Source organism: Rhinopithecus bieti, unplaced genomic scaffold, assembly GCF_001698545.2.
Source record: "Rhinopithecus bieti isolate Rb0 unplaced genomic scaffold, ASM169854v2 scaffold_35569, whole genome shotgun sequence".
NCBI lineage: Eukaryota > Metazoa > Chordata > Mammalia > Primates > Cercopithecidae > Rhinopithecus > Rhinopithecus bieti.
The window spans coordinates 217,682-234,185 of NW_016815046.1; the positions used below are offsets into that span (position 1 = coordinate 217,682).

Sequence of the window (16,504 nt, forward strand, 5' to 3'; positions counted from 1 at the left end):
TGTGTGTGTGTGTGTATATATATATATATATCTTGTGTGACTCTATTATGCTGCCAGGATTGAGAACCACTGAGAATTCAAGTAAAGCAGTGGCTCTCAACCACATCTGTACATTGGAATCACTTGGAGAGCTTTAAAGATGACTGATAGCCGAGTCCCACCCCCAGCGATTCTGATTTAATTAGACTGAGGTGCAGTCTTAAAGATGATCCATTGCTATTATCCTTAATCCTAGCTCTTTAAGGTACTCCCTTCCTTTACCTCAGTGGTTCTCAAACTTAGCTGGCCCCGCTCAGGCCACAGTCAAATCACCTGGGGGCTTTGAAAACTGCCAATGTCCAGGCACTTCTACCAGCAAAAATGCCTGTATCAGCAATCAGATCTTAATGGTGAAAAGAAGGCACACTTCCTTCTTCTTACAGGGGTATTCTCATAGCACTTACAATCTGAGCCATTCGACTTGACTCTTATTTACTCAATCAACAAGTGTTTGTTAAGCACATATTATGTACATAAGCTAGTGCCCCACTGCTCTGTATTTGTAAAATAGGTATGCACACTTTACCCAGCAAGACTAGTTTTTGATGGAACCATGTTTACACTTCCTTTCTGCTTCCCAGTATCTACTATAAAAGGTTAGCATTACTGCTCAGTATTTTACCACAACAAATATTTTCGTTGAATAGAATCCAACAGCAATAGCAAAGTATACGGTACAAAGCTAGGTAGGATCTTGGAGCGTTATATTGTTTTTGCTATTTCCTGTGAGACATGAACACTCTGAAGTCTTTCTCGAGATCTACAGCATAGTTTGGAATGCTTTTTTCCCCCGTGGCTGGGAGATCACACTGGAATCATCTGAGGTACTCGTTATCAAGTGCAGATTACTGGGTCTCACTTTAGACTTACCAAGTCAAAATCCTTGTGTATGGGCTCTAGAAACCTGTATTTTTAACAAGCACTCCACTAATTCTAATGCATTCTAGAATTTGAGAACTGCTGCCTTAAAAAGGTGAGTAGGAAGAAGAACTAACATGAATAGAATGCCTGCTACCTGTGAAATTCAGTATTTAATGAGCACCCGTCTTGAGTCTGAACAGTGCTGGCACATTACAACAATGAATGAAAGAAAGTCCTGGGGTACATGTTCTGGGGGCACTGTGTCTCGGATGAAAAAAAATGAAAATTAAAAAAAAAAAAAGGAAGGAAGGGAAGGAAGAAAGGAAGCTAGGAAGGAAGGTTTGTTCTTAGAGAGAGAAAGCGAAGAAAAGAAAGAGTCCTCACCATAGAGTTGCTAATAAAGTTGCTAACAGAGTCAGTTAGTGCGCTGGGTGCCTCATTAAGAATGATAATATAAAAGCAATACACTTAATATGTTAGGCTTTTCAGAGATCATATATTTTAATTCTCACAAATTAAATGAGATAGGCATTCTTGATCCCCTCTTTACCAAAGGTGAGATTGAGGCTCAGAGAAGTTGCCGGAGACAGCAGCGCTGATGAGCCAAGATTCAACCTGAGAACCTCTGAGTCCCACTATTCTTTACTAGAGGTAGAGAGGTAAGTTCAGATGAATTTCTACTTCCACTTAGTTCAGGAAGCAGAGTTGTTTCAGATGCTAGAAGGTATCTACAACAAGCAATCACAGCTCTGTAGTTTTAGTACCGCCGCTGCCAGCAAGTTTGTTGTCACCCTGTCGGCCGAGTTACTTTCTGCGCTCTGGGCGTTCCCGCAAGAAACACTGTCAGCTTTGGGACTTCATTTCCCAGCAAGCCCCGCGGCCGCCTATCGCGCGAGGGATGCGGGTACCTCGTCCCCCTGTCTTCTCTGGCGGAGCTGCCTGGCGGAAGCGGGAACGGCGCAGCCTGACGTAAAGGTGCACGGCATACTGGGACATGTAGTCTGGCTGGGGCTCGGACGCCCCCTCGGATGAATGGGACCGAGGCTGACTGCGAACTACAGCTCCTTGGTGGCAGCGTCGGTGTTGACCGCGGGGGAAGGGGAGACCCGGCGGCCCCGGGTGAGAGCGGCTCTCCAGGACCGTGCGATGTGCTGCGCTGTGGCGAGGCAGGAGGCCGGCTTCCTGGGGTAGCGGTATAAGCGGGCGCTTACTCTGTGCGCTCGCTCCCCCAACCCTGCACCGGCAATGCGCCCGGCCTTGGCGGTGGGCCTGGTGTTCGCAGGCTGCTGCAGTAACGTGATCTTCCTAGAGCTCCTGGCCCGGTGAGTGACCCGCTCGTGCCGCACCCGGTCTCCCGGGCGGGGCGGAGGAAGCCGGAGGAGAGGTCCCCCGGGACGCGCCCACGCCCTGGCCCCACCCCGCCGCCCACGGAGCCCGGGGCAGGACGGCCTGAACCCCCCAACAATCCGTCCTGTCTGGGCAGCCTGGGACCCCGCAGCCCCCGCTGCGCTGCTTCCCGGAACTGCGCACCGGCCGCAGTCCCGCCTAACAGTTTCAAAGCATTCCTGCGAGGGGAACACTCAAGGTGTTGCTGTCGTCACCCCTTTTCCACATTCGGGGGGCACTGATTGAAGCCTGAAGAGTTTTTCACATAACCGGTCCAAGGTCGGCGCAGAGCTAGTGTCAGAACCAAGGTTCCTTCACCAAACCACTCTCTCTTCCTTCCCATCCAACTCCAGCTCTTTTTTCGATCCTGTTAAATGGCACAGGCTGGACTTGAGCAGAGGTTTTTGACGTATAAAGCAGTCTTTGTACATGCTGCAAAGAAAGTTTTACTTTTATTACGGCGTCCTGCAAAGCATTTGCTTTACTGACCTTGGAGATGGTTATGAGTGCATACATAAATGATGCGGTAGAACAGATTTTTATGTAGAAGATCAGTCCACGTGACCCGAGAGTGCTCTTTGAGGTGGCTTGCAAAAAGAAAAAAGAAAATTATGTAGAAGATCGGTCCAAGTGACCCGAGAGGGCTCTTTGAGGTCGCTTTGAATGTGCAAAGTTCAGTGGATAGAAGCTATTAGAGAAGAGACAACAGGTGGTGTGGAAAAGGTTCCAGGACTAAAAAGCTGTGTTGTGAAATTTCATTCTTGGCTCCGTCATCCACTGGCTGTGTAGCCCTTCAAGTCACTTAGCCTCTCTGGGCCTCCTTTTCCTGGCAGTAAAACAATACCTATAGTGTTTTCTAGCTCGTGTTTCTGAATCTATACATTACAAGTTGAGTATCCTTCATTTGAAATGCTTGGAAACGGGTGTTTTGTATTTTGTATTTTTTTTTTTTTCTTGGATTTGGGAATATTTGCATATACATAATGAGATATTTTAGGGATGGTACCCAAATCTAAACACAAATTCATCTGTGTTTCTTATACACCTTATACACATAACCTTAGCTTGAAGGTACTTGTATACAATATTTTTAATAATTTGTGCATGAATTAAAGTTTGTATACACTGACCTATCAGAAAGCAAAGGTGTCAGGTGTGGAATTTTTCACTTGTAATATCATATCAGTGCTCAAAAAGTTTCAGATTTTTTAGAGCATTTCAGAGTTCAGATTTTCAGATGAAAGATACTCAACTTGTATCTCTGTTGATCATCCGAACAATCCTGTGCAGAAGATAGGTCAAGAATTATAAACTGTTTTACTGAAGTGGAAATGGTCCAAAGAAATTAGGTGACCTTTCACTGCTTGTAAGTGGCAGAGCCAGAAATGGGAGCCAAGATATCTAAGCTCCTAGTCCAATACCTTTTTCAACCTCCCTGCCGGTTTTGAACTTGAGCAGCCCATAGATTTTGGTTATCCAGTTCTTCATGTGGTGCCTACTAGAAGTTTATTTTATTGGATATCATTGATTAAGTCATTCCAAAGCAACCAGTTTATTTAAGGTAAACTCTGTATGGGGTTAAGTTTTGCTGTTACAGAGCTTGAAATTTTGTTATACAGAAAGTGTTGATAAAGGTCTCTTATTTGACTTGGGTGAGGGTCTTTTATTTGACTTGGGTGAGGGTGGTGAGGGATGTAAAAATGACAAAAAAAAATTGTATCCAACTGTAAGTCTGATACACTTTTAAAGGAAGGCCACTTTGGCAGCAGTTGATGTGAAAATATAAAAAAGTCGGGCAGGCACGGTGGTTCACACCTTTTATCCTAGCACTTTGGGAGGCCAGAGTGGGTGGATCACGAGGTCAGGGGTTCAAGACCAGCCTGGCCAACATGGTGAGACCCCTGTGTCTACTAAAAATATAAAAATTAGCTGGGCTTGGTGGCAGACACCTGTAATCCCAGCTACTCAGGAGGCTGAGGCAGGAGAATCCTTAGAACCTGGGAGGCAGAGGTTGCAGTGAGCCAAGATAGCACCATTGCACTCCAGCCTGGGCAACCATGCGAGACTATGTCTCAAAAAATAAAAAAAGAAAATATCAAGAAGTGACTTCATCAGGCCAGCCATGGAAATGAAAGTCAGGGAATAATGGTAATATTTGTGTTGAATATGCCATTAAATTGAATCTTGCCAAAGGTTGTATGACATGAGAATATGCAAGCAACTAAATCCCCTCTTTACTACTTTTTGAGCCCCTGACTGAATTACTTGATCTCCCTGAGTCTGACCCAACTGTAAAAGGGGGTGATGGTGATGATGGTTCTTCCAGCTTCACAGAGTTTTGAAGGATGAAGGGAGATGTGCATGTAAAGCCTAAAGCACACTTGTAGGGCTTCCCATTCTTTCCAACACCTTGGTTTCAATACAGATATATTTCTTTTATGAGATGGTCCTGCAAAGTCCTGGACAAATCTGATTTTACAAAATATTTTCATGCATTATAGGAGCTTCTATTTAAAATATTTTGAATAATTTGTAAATAAATCACTTCTTTTTTTTTTGGTAAATCTGCATTTTTTGCATTAAACAGTGGTATTTCATAAAGTGGCGAGGAGGTGCATTTATTAAAATAATCAATGGTGCACCAGACTGAATAGAGCCCTTTCCTAATTTGCTTAGACAAGTCTCCACTTCTTGTGTTACAGATCAATAAAATAAGAGCTAGTGAACCAGATGGCCTTAAGGTTCTTTCTAGATATGGCTTCGGAATTTGTGACTTTATCTTGGGACATCACAGTGGAAGGCCCATAAATTTTTATAGCGTAGGAACTGTGCTTTTTATATTGGCTGGCTTGGAGCCATTAGGTGCCCTAATAAGTAGCAAGTACCATACTAAATATAAATGCTAAGTGACTTGCAGGAAGAAGAGGACATTTTTAACCATTTTCCCTAAATTGGAAAACAAATGTAGGCTTTTCTTTCTGATTTTTATACCTACAATTGGGACCAATATTAAAACACAATGCAGTGGACGGAGCAGATAGGTAGTAAGGGACGAGTGCCTTGATATTCCTCCTTAGGGAGCTTACATTCTACCTTGGAAACAAGATATACACACACCAGCTAACTAGGCAAGATATTACATGCCTTACATCAGGAAAACAATCTGAAAGGTTTTTTTCCCCTTTTTATTTTTCATTCAAGTGCCTGATCTTGAATTAAATCGTTTCCTAAATTCAGCAAAAGAAATGCAAAAGGCATAAACTATCTGCCCAATTCATTCTCTTCAAAGTTGCATCCTTTTTTAAATAAAAGTTTGAATTTTTGCCAAGAGAATTCAAAGTAAGAGAAACTGTTTGCAGTTAGTGATTACAATTCCTGAGGAATCGAGCTCAAGAAAACAAGATGAAGGGATCCAAGTTTTTACTCTGCAGTTTTAAAATGAATTATTCAAGTTAAAATAAATAATTCCATTGGTAGCTATACAACAGTGTGTTTCAAAAAGGCTTCATAAGTTGAGTTTTCAAAATTATTTGAGCAGATTAGGGAGATTTGTAAATTCTATAGAAATAGAAACAAAAAGTAAATTGGGGTTGTTGCTGGACTGGGAAAAGCGAAAAATGGAAAGTGACTCAAAATGGGAGTAGAATATCTCTTGGGAGTGTCCTAACATTAGTGGCAATTATTGCACAACTAAAAACCCATACCAAACCCCACTGAATTGTAATAATCATAATGCTAAGGGTAACCGCAAATGCCATTTCTTTGCCACTGACCCCGGGGATTCTTACCTAACGCAGTGCAATGGGACCCTCAGCGTCTTTAGCAATGGAATGAAATGGGCATATCAATACCCACCTCCATAAAATAAAAAGTACTAGGATGTCCTTTTAAAAAATCCTATAGAGAATACACATGTAAAGTGAATCGTTTTTTAAATCTCTTTTTATCTCTCGTAGAAATTATAAGATTCTAGATCACATTGGAACCCTCCCATTCATTCTCTTGCTTGAGCGAAGGTGGGTCACTGACCCGAAAGGGAGAGCAGAAAGGTAAAGGGGCATGGTCTGTCCCCTCACCATCCCTGCTAAGGCACTGGCTTCTGACAGCCTCCTCCTTCATGTCTGGCTCCCTCATATTGTCATCTTCTTGGGCAGGGATCCAGTCCCCTTCAAGTTGGGGGCTCCCTGGAAGCTGCCACCTAACTCTACACATAATTGGGTCTTGATCATTGTTCTTTAGTTGACTTGGCCTAAGCTTGTTAAAGAGAACATAGAAGGAAACTTTTAAGCCTCTTTTGGATTAAGTCTTGTGCTTGGCGCTTATATGTATTTTCTCATTGAATACTCACTACAACAGTGAAGTCAGTTTCATTTTAGAGATGAGAAAACTTAGTCAACTGGAATGTCTTTAAAAGGGGGAGGACCTTTTAAAGATTGAAGACCTTTCAGTATGCAAGATCCTGAATACTGGTCATCATACTTGCCTTTTTCACTCTGTGGCAGGCACTGTGTTAAGTGCTTTTCAGGGATGACTCATTTACTCTACAATAAATCAAAGAGATAGGCACTTATATGGTTTCCATTTTAAAGATAAAAACACCAGACTTAGATAATTCACTTCTGTCACACAGCAAGTGACAGAGCAGCATCTCGCATGTCAGTGTGTACTTTTAAGCACAGTGGAGCATGGTAGTTCCCAACCTTGTGTCAGCACCTGAGAACTACCTGTGCATTCACAAACACAGTGATACATGCACTCTCACACACTCTCAGCCCTTTCCCTACACCTCAACTGCTATTTCTCCAACCTGGCTGCACATGACAATAAAGTGGAAAGCTTTTAAAAGTACAGATTCCAGGGTCCTACCCCAGACCAATCAAATTAGAAGTGGGAGAGTGAGCCTCTTTGGGTAAATAGGTTGTTTTTTTGTTGTTTGTTTTTGAGACAAGAGTCTCGCTTTGTCACTCAGGCTGGAGGGCAGTGGCACGATCTCAGCTCACTGCAACCTTCACATCCCAGGTTCAAGTGATTCTCCTGCCTCAGCCTCCCAAGTAGCTGGAATTACAGGCATGTACCACCATACCCAGCTAATTTTTTGTATTTTTAGTAGAGACAGGGTTTCATCACGTGGGCCAAGCTGGTCTTGAACTCCTGACCTCAGGTGATCCACCTGCCTTAGCCTCCCAAAGTGCTGGGATTACACGTGTGAGCCACCGTGCCGACCATTTGGGAAACAGGTTTTTAAAGAGCAGAGTAGGCTGGCCCGCGCTCCAAAGCACCGTGTTAGCAACCACCTAGAGTTAAAGTTCTTTCTGTTGCTCATATTTAGGCTAATGGTTTTAATTAGCTCCTTGAATGAGGTAAATGTCTTCCATGATTATTTATGGATTCCTGCATTTAGCCTTGTCCTTTGAACATAAGAAGGGCTAAAAGAGAACTTGTTGAATTGAATAGGTTGCAGTTTTCAAGGAAACCTTCATAGGCAGCAGAACTTAAAGAGTAGCAACAGTTCTGCTTCAGTTAGTAAGCCTAGCTCTGTAGGAATGGCTCATGCCTGGGCTGTCTTATTTTTGTGCCTGATGGGTATATTTAAGGACTTGTATATCTTGGCATTGCTTTATATATAATACTAACACCACCAATGGAGAATGGAGTCATTTCTGATAAGTAGCATTACATTAACATGTAATAATACAATTACATCCCTCTCTTCATCAGCTTCAGGTGAACACCTTTGGTCAAGATGAAAACGCAGAATATGAAGGCAGGTGAATATTGGGATTATAGGAAATCTGGAAGTTTCAGGAGAGCAAAGATAACTGCTCACTTTGTTCTTCCAGTGATTGAGCAGAGCTGAATGGAAGACACGCTCAAGAAAACCTGAACATTTTAAATGACTGGTTTTCAGAGTACCTCAAGATGAATGTCAGGAGAAAGTTTTTAACTTTGTAAATTTGTTCCTAACAATCACTGTTGAACGTGGGGTATCTTCCCCAACTATTTCATAGACCGCTAAAGAGAATCTATTGAATTCCACAAGCATTTTTTGAGTGCCTAATATATTCAAAACACGGGGTTAAGGGTTGTGGAGAATAGTAGACTACGGCAGTGTTTTCCAGTCTTTTGTTCATTATGCCTCCTCCAGAATACTTTTTAGACTTTTTTTCTTAATCCCTCCCTCAGGTGTACTGGTTCAGGTACTGTATGTAGATTTGTATTTTATTATTATAAAAAGAATAAGATTCCCCCCATCCCAAGAACCAAGTTTTGCCCCGTTGCTGGGCACCATTACCATTAAAGTAATGTCCCCTATCATCAACACTGGGTTCATTTTTCATTTGACAGCAGTCTTGGTGATTTCTGGTCAGGAGGGATATATAAACATTCTGGGAGACCTGAGCATATTTCTGTCTCTGGGCTTTGCTGCCTAAGCTGACTAGGATCCTGATTAAAGACCTTTTTGGTGAAACAAAGATCCCAATAAGAACTTATGACCAATTTCCTACAGTTTACTAGGAAAGCTGTATCATAGTTCTGGAAACAAATGTGTCACAGTAATTCTCACTCATGACCTGGTACACGCAAGGAAGAGTAAAATAAGAAAGCTTGACATTCTTCTCTGTGAGATCAATGCTAAGTATATGTGATCCAAAGGCTATGAACATTGAGATAAAGGACAGTGGGTAATCAAAATCCCTCCACTCTGTTATTCTGGCCCTCTAATTAGAATGCATTTTAGTATTATCTCAATTTTTGTGCCTTCCCCTCCTCTTTTGTTATTCACTATACAGGAAGCATCCAGGATGTGGGAACATTGTGACATTTGCACAATTTTTATTTATTGCTGTGGAAGGCTTCCTCTTTGAAGCTGATTTGGGAAGGAAGCCACCAGCTATCCCAATAAGGTATGGTACATTAGAGTCTCTTTTAGCTTTTGGATTTTTTAAGAAAGTAAAGAGGTGGTACCTGTATAAAAGAAGTATGAGACATTCTTTTGTAAGATTTATTTCAGAGATATCAGTAGAATACTAAGTCATTTTCTGAATTTAATACGTTGTGAAAATCCAGGGTGCCTACTTCCAAACTAAAATTTCTGCCACAAGATTTAAAATAACCATGATGGAGACAAGAGTGTGTGTGTGTGTATGTTCTTATTTAGTATAGGATTAGTCAGAAGGCCTAGTGTGACCACAAATTTTGTACTGTCTTCTGTGTTGGTAAAGTTATCAAACATTCTAAAAGAGGAGTATCCTTGTTTCTTTTTAAAAACGAATGGCTTTTGGAAATAAATAGAGGTAGTAGTTGCATAACTTTGTGAATGTACTAAATGTCACTGAATTGTTCACTTTAAAATGGTTAATTTTATGTTACGTGAATTTCACCTCAATTAAAAGAAAATGAATGGCAAGCGAAATCAAAATTTGTTGATGCCAGACCTGTAATCCATTAGTCCAAATTTGCCTAATTGTACTAATGGGGCCAAATAGAAAACAAGGCAGTTCTTATGATAAACAATGTATTGAAAACTCACCTGTCTTGCTGCGAGTGACTCGAGATAAAAGTATAATCCATCCAACTATGAGAATTTAGTAGGATGGTGTCACTTACTCGCTTTTAGAGCGACATTCTGGTATGAATATATCCAAGTAGGAAGGCTAAGGCTCGTCTTTGTTGGTTTTCTTTTGCAGCATTCCTACGTAGCCTGCTATAGAAAATCTGGCTGAATTTTGTTAATATTATACTTTTAAAGTTCCCATTGCGATGCTAAATATTCCAGATACTTTTTGTTTTTCATTGGCTTTAGTATCTGCATAAAACTTTCTGCCCCTAAAGACCAGCATCTACATTGCAGTAAAAGCCCCAGCATTTCTTGACTCCTCTGGCCCTTTCCCGCCTCTTCCCACTGTCTCTCCCCATTCTCTCTACCACTAGCATAGATCACCTTATCTTTTATAATAACATCCTAGCTGACTGACCTCCCTGCCTCGCACCTCTTCATCCGTCCATTTCACTTAATATCATTTTACCATGTGGCCTCACTCTGTGGTTACCATGATGTTCTGAATGACATCCAGACTCCCCAGCCTGCCCTTTGAGGGTCTCTGTGATCTTGCCCTCATAACCATATTCCCGTGCATGTCCTATGTGTGGTGGCCATTTTATTTTCTGTAGGTGGAGCCATAATCAAAATTTTGCTCATGTCATTCATCCCCATCAACAATTTCTAGGCAAGCAATGTGGAATAAATTCATTGTCCTAAAAGACCTTGACAAACTCTCTGTAAATGGCACCTCGTCAAGATAGAACTAAGAAAATTTGGCAAGAAACCTGATAAAGTTGCAGATAGTATGTTATTTAGAAGCTGTGAAGAAGCTGTTGCTGGTAATTTTGCATGTGTGTTCATTGTCAAGTTCCTCAGACTCTCCAGACTATATTAGTTTAGCCTTGGCTTGACTGGCCTGTTGTGGTGTATGGCTCCACACCTAACTAGCAACGCAGAATGGGTTCTTTCAGGGAAGATCACTTAGGACTCAGTGCCGTCATATCCTTCAGCTGTGCAAAGGTGGAAAATGGTTGGGAATCTCAAAGATCAACATTTCCTGAAGAATATGGAACCACTTATTTGCCTTTGCCCTGCATTCTTTAGCTATTTATTTTAAATACTGTTTTTTCTCTTACTGATATGGTAAGTTGAGTCATATGAAATTTCTAGCATTCAACTTGTTGACCTATAAAACCGGCAATTTTATATGGTTTAGCCCAATATATGTAGAAGGCATCTTATGTATTTTCTGGATCACAATGATGACATACAAATGTAAAATTATTTGTTTATTCATCTGTTCATAATTATTCATATGTATTTATCCCTGTAAGTTATTAGTGTTACTGGATTTTTTTTTTTTTTAGTTTTTGTTTCTGTTATTAAGACCTATAAACTTTCAAAAAACAGAGACCCTGATTTTAAATAAAAATCTGTACAAGTCAAACCATGTCCTCATTAATTTGGAGGCCACTAGTTCAGAATGCGGGAGAATTTAGCAGCTGCTAGGCTGAAAATAATCCTTAACTTAGCAAATACTTTCTTTAGAAACAGCGAAAATTAACAGTACAAACAAGTGTATAGAGGAGGTATTTGAGAGAATCAGCCATTTGCAAGTTCTTCAGAGGTATATGAAAATTATTTACAAAGAACCAATGCAATCATTTTAAGTTTCTATGTATACTTGAAAAATATTAAATAGTGTTTCTTTAAATGTATTTTATAACTCAGACTTTCCCATGTTAGTCTGGCTTTGTGAAGCATTTTGATACTTACTTAGTAGTTGACATTGCATGATAATAGCGATGCAATCTTGTAACGCAGAGGAAATATGCAAAATGCCTTTTTAGCCAAAAATATGTATTTCCTGTACTTGATTTTCTTGAAATCCTAGATTCTGTTTGATGAGCTGTTCTGTCTGCATTTCAGGTACTATGCCATAATGGTGACCATGTTCTTCACCGTGAGCGTGGTGAACAACTATGCCCTGAATCTCAACATTGCCATGCCCCTGCATATGATATTTAGATCCGTAAGTGCTGCCAGATGCCGTGTGTATGTTCGTCTGAAAAGTATAGTTAAGTAGGTCGATTGAGTATATGGCAGAACTAGAAGGGTCTTGTAATAAGTGGTCTTGGGTAGAAGAATAGGTTTGTGAATGCATGAGCAAAAATGGCTTTCATCTGAAAAGTAAGGCAAAAAGGGAAATCTCCAAGTGGATGGTTTACTTTTATTCATCTGAGGTCTAATGAGTGATTAATAAAAAGAAAATTAAATTTTCCCTAGGAAACAGATTTTGCCTTCATTTTCCCTCATCTCTTTGATTTTATATTCAAACATGCTATGTTATTTAACGTATTTCTTATCACGTACTTCTTTCTTTCATAAAAGTACATTTACTTCCAGAACATGAAAGAGATACTTGTCTTTTCTGATTTTATTTTTTAAAGCAGAGACTTGAGATAATAAAGGGAAATTCTTGATGAAGGTAGGGTTTCTCCCAAAGCACTCCAGGCAAAAAAGGCTGATAATTGTGATGGTAACATTTCCATGTGGTCTGAGATTTTTGTGAGATTGTACTGTTCCCGAAGGGAGTTTCCAAAGCAATTATAATAATTAAGGTGACCTTCAAAGCATTGAAAACATAGTATACTTTCAATAAACACCTGTTGATTGATCGTCGCCTTTTTAGAGAACAGAGAGATCCTTGCATGACTTTTCCCATTAAAACTAGTCAGGGGCTGCGCGCGGTGGTTCACGCCTATAATCCCAGCACTTTGGGAGGCCGAGGTGGGTGGATCACCTGAGGTTGGGAGTTCAAGACCAGCCTGACCAACATGTAGAAACCCCGTCTCTACTAAAAATACAAAATTAGCTGGAAGTGGTTGCACATGCCTGTAATCCCAGCTACTTGGGAGGCTGACGCAAGAGAATCATTTGAACCCGGGAGGCAGACGTTGCAGTGAGCCAAGATCACACCATTGCACTCCAGCCTGGGCGACAAGAGCAAAACTCTGTCTGAGAAAAAAAAAAAAAAGTGGTCGGGGGTAGAGGGTGCAGGTAATGGGGAGAAGCTTATTAAAAGCTCTTATAAATTAGGTAGATGGAAATTTTGACAAATATAAGTCTATGATATCATTTATTCCTGCTAGCCCTAGCTTCACCACTGACCAATTACAGGTGACCCTTGAACAACATAGGTTTGAACCTCATGGATCCACATATATGCGAATTTTTTTCAAACAAATATGAAAATACAGTATTCGTGGGATGTAAAGCATGCCTATAAGGAGGGTTGATCATGACTATATTGAGAATTGATCCTTTTTATTCTCATTGTCATCTTTATAAGGTTTTTTTTTTTAAATATATGTATACGTATATTTTTGGAGATGGAGTTTCGCTCTTGTTGCCCAGACTGGAGGTGCAATGGCACGATCTTGGCTCACTGCAACCTCCACCTCCCAGGTTCAAGCGATTCTCTTGCCTCAGCCTCCTAAGTAGCTGGAATTACAGGTGCCTGCCACCATGCCCAGCTGAGTTTCGTATTTTTTAGTAGAGACAGAGTTTCACCATTTTGGCCAGGCTGGTCTCAAACTCCTGACCTCAGGTGATCCGCCCACCTCGGCTTCCCAAAGTGCTGGGATTATGGACATGAGCCACCGCACCCGACCATCATAATAGCTTTTTATGGTTTATACTTTTGCCGTCATAAGAACAACTAAATCTTACTAATTATTCATCCTAGCCTCCTTCATTCCATGTTTTTCCCCCTTGCCCATGTTCCTATTCATCTCAAATTATGTTTTTTTCCTAGTGCACTAAACTTGTTACTGTTGTCTCCTTTTGCAGGGTTCTCTAATTGCCAACATGATTCTAGGAATTATCATTTTGAAGAAAAGGTAAACAATATACTTCTATATTTTGTGTATGGAAATGATATCCAGTCCATAAGCTAGTCATCTGGATTCCTTGTCCCAAAGTAGTGATAAGTTTGCTTCTGGCCATCTACCTCTTTTTTTTTTTTTTTTTTTTTTTTTTTGGGACGGAGTCTTGCTCTGTCGCCCAGGCTGGAGTGCAGTGGCCGGATCTCAGCTCACTGCAAGCTCCGCCTCCCGGGTTCCCGCCATTCTCCTGCCTCAGCCTCCCGAGTAGCTGGGACCACAGGCGCCCGCCACCTCGCCCGGCTAGTTTTTTGTATTTTTTTAGTAGAGACGGGGTTTCACCGTGTTAGCCAGGATGGTCTCGATCTCCTGACCTTGTGATCCGCCCGTCTCGGCCTCCCAAAGTGCTGGGATTACAGGCTTGAGCCACCGCGCCTGGCCCTACCTCTTTTCTTAGTTCTTTACCGGTGAGGCCCAATCATGCAATGTCCTGAAGCAGCTGACCAGGTAAGAGGCGACACCTGTGGTGTCTCTATGTAGAACTGAATAGCTCTTGCCATCGTTGAATTTTAGTGTCATACTAACCTGCGAAGCCAACTTATAAAGATAATAGAGAGGTTCACTGTGCAGTATGGTCACCACTAGCCACGTGTGACTATTTACATTTACATTTTTCAAAATTAAAGAAAATTAAATATTTAGTGTCTCAGTTTCATTAGTCACATACACTTTTTTTTTTTCTTTTTTCCTTTTTTGGAGATGAGGTCTCACTCTGTCATCCAGGTTGGAATATAGTGGTGTGATCTCGGCTCACTGCAGCCTCCAGCTCCCAGGTTCAAGTGATCCTCCCACCTCAGCCTCCCAAGTATTTGGGACCAAAGGTGTGTGCCACCATGCCCAGCTAATTTTTTTTGTATTTTTGGTAGAGATTGGGTTTCGCCATGTTGTCCAGGCTGGTCTCAAACTCCTAGTCACATTTTCAGTGCTCAGTAGACTCACGTGGCTGGTGGCGACCATGTTGGAGAGCCCAGATGTGGAACATTTCTAACATCCCAGAAATTCCATGGGATACTGCTGCCCTAGAAGATGCTTATCAGTACAGCATAGCAAACTAAGGAATGGTTGTACATATTAAAAAGGAAATTCCTAACAAAGGCCCAAATAGCCAACAAGATGGAAGGAAAGGTTCAGGGCTGTTCTTTGTGACTATCACCAATGGCTCTCTTTGGGATAGGAGCAGGAAGTACCAGAAGTACCTGGGATGCTTTTTCAAAGTATTTGTCTCTCACCTTCACTCTGAGCTTCACCCCTCACTCCTAAGCAGGAAGGATGTTAGCGAGAGACAACACATACAGTTTGGGAAATTTCTCAGGGAAAGTTCACTGGTAAGACCAAAATTATACAAGCTGATGGCAACTTTTCAATGTATTTGTTATCCAGCCCCAAGCTCTCTAGACGTGCTTGGAAAGTAGCTGTCAATTCAGAATGTGAGAACCTAGAGTTTTTAAGTATTAAAGGCTGTGTCATGAAAATAATAACTGTCCTGTCCTACTAGGCTCCATATCATGGACCCTTTATCTCCTGAGGCTTATGAATTCCTTGAAAAGTACTGCTGTAGTTTTCTTTCTTTCTTCTTGGTTCTCTGCATTTCAACATAGATACATATGATGGTCAGGTTTATTACATTTGAAGTGATTGCCATGCTTCTTATAGTGTGGAATTCACCTTGGGACAGGCCTGTGCTCTTTTCCAACCTTTGATTCTGGCTCATAACAAGGATACCAAAGAACGTGTTATAAGAGGAGTTGTGTTCTCCTGGTATTGCCCCAAAATATTCGGGGTCTTTCTCAAGCATCTGTTGCCCTTAAGAACTTGTTCTGAGGGTGTCATCTTGCATCTGTCTAAGCCTTTTGACTCTTTTCTATGTGTGTCTCTTTCCCATAGAGCAGGAATTTCCATAAGGTAACTTTCCAATAGAGTGAATTAACTTCTTATCTCCTTTTCTCTTGGGTAGAAGACCCTCAAGTTCATAGTGTGCTCCTCATGCCAAGATTTGAAGATCAAATCTATATTCACCTTACCCATGCCTTTATTATTCTTTTTGGCCTGAGTTGTAAACCTCTTCAGCGTGATCTTTCTGGACTGAAGAGGTTCATTATTTTTTCCCGTACATCCGCTCATACCTGCTTCCTCCCCAGCTGCTCTCTAACATGGTCTTCTTGGCCCTTTTGGTCCCTTTCTCTGCTTATTAGCTAGTTCTGGCCTTTTACAAAGTACTGTGACCAAAACAATACTATGTATTTGAGTAGAAAACCTGGATGGTTCATCTTCTTAGTTAAATTTCTTTTAATCCTCACCTGAGGCCTTTGCTTGATTACCAAGAATCTGAGAGGGTGCTAATGATACTAGCTAATGTGAAATGGTACTGTTATTACTGTCCGTAGTTCTACAATCTGAATATCCTTCCCCTTATCCAACTATGCCAACATTTTAAAACAACATTAAAGGCCGGGCGCGGTGGCTCACGCCTGTAATCCCAGCACTTTGGGAGGCCGAGGCGGGCGGATCACGAGGTCAGGAGATCGAGACCATCCTGGCTAACACGGTGAAACCCCGTCTTTACTAAAAATACAAAAAATTAGCCGGGCGTGGTGGTGCGCGCCTGTAGTCCCAGCTACTTGGAGGCTGAGGCAGGAGAATGGCGTGAACCCGGGAGGCGGAGCTTGCAGTGAGCTGAGATCTGGCCACTGCACTCCAGCCTGGGCGACAAAGCGAGACTCCATCTCAAAAA

At 41.5% G+C, this 16,504-nt stretch overlaps 1 protein-coding gene across 1 annotated transcript in view; it reads left to right on the plus strand.

Annotated features, from left to right (window-relative positions):
* Positions 1-1,843: 1,843 nt before the first annotated feature.
* SLC35B4 (solute carrier family 35 member B4) overlaps positions 1,844-16,504 on the plus strand; it is a 25,155-nt gene continuing 10,494 nt past the window's right edge. The window contains exons 1-4 of the mRNA XM_017852932.1: positions 1,844-2,222; positions 9,078-9,191; positions 11,759-11,861; positions 13,682-13,731. Of these exons, the coding sequence (XP_017708421.1) occupies positions 2,146-2,222; positions 9,078-9,191; positions 11,759-11,861; positions 13,682-13,731 (344 nt within the window). The 5' untranslated portion in view covers positions 1,844-2,145. The remainder of the gene's footprint in view (positions 2,223-9,077; positions 9,192-11,758; positions 11,862-13,681; positions 13,732-16,504) is intronic.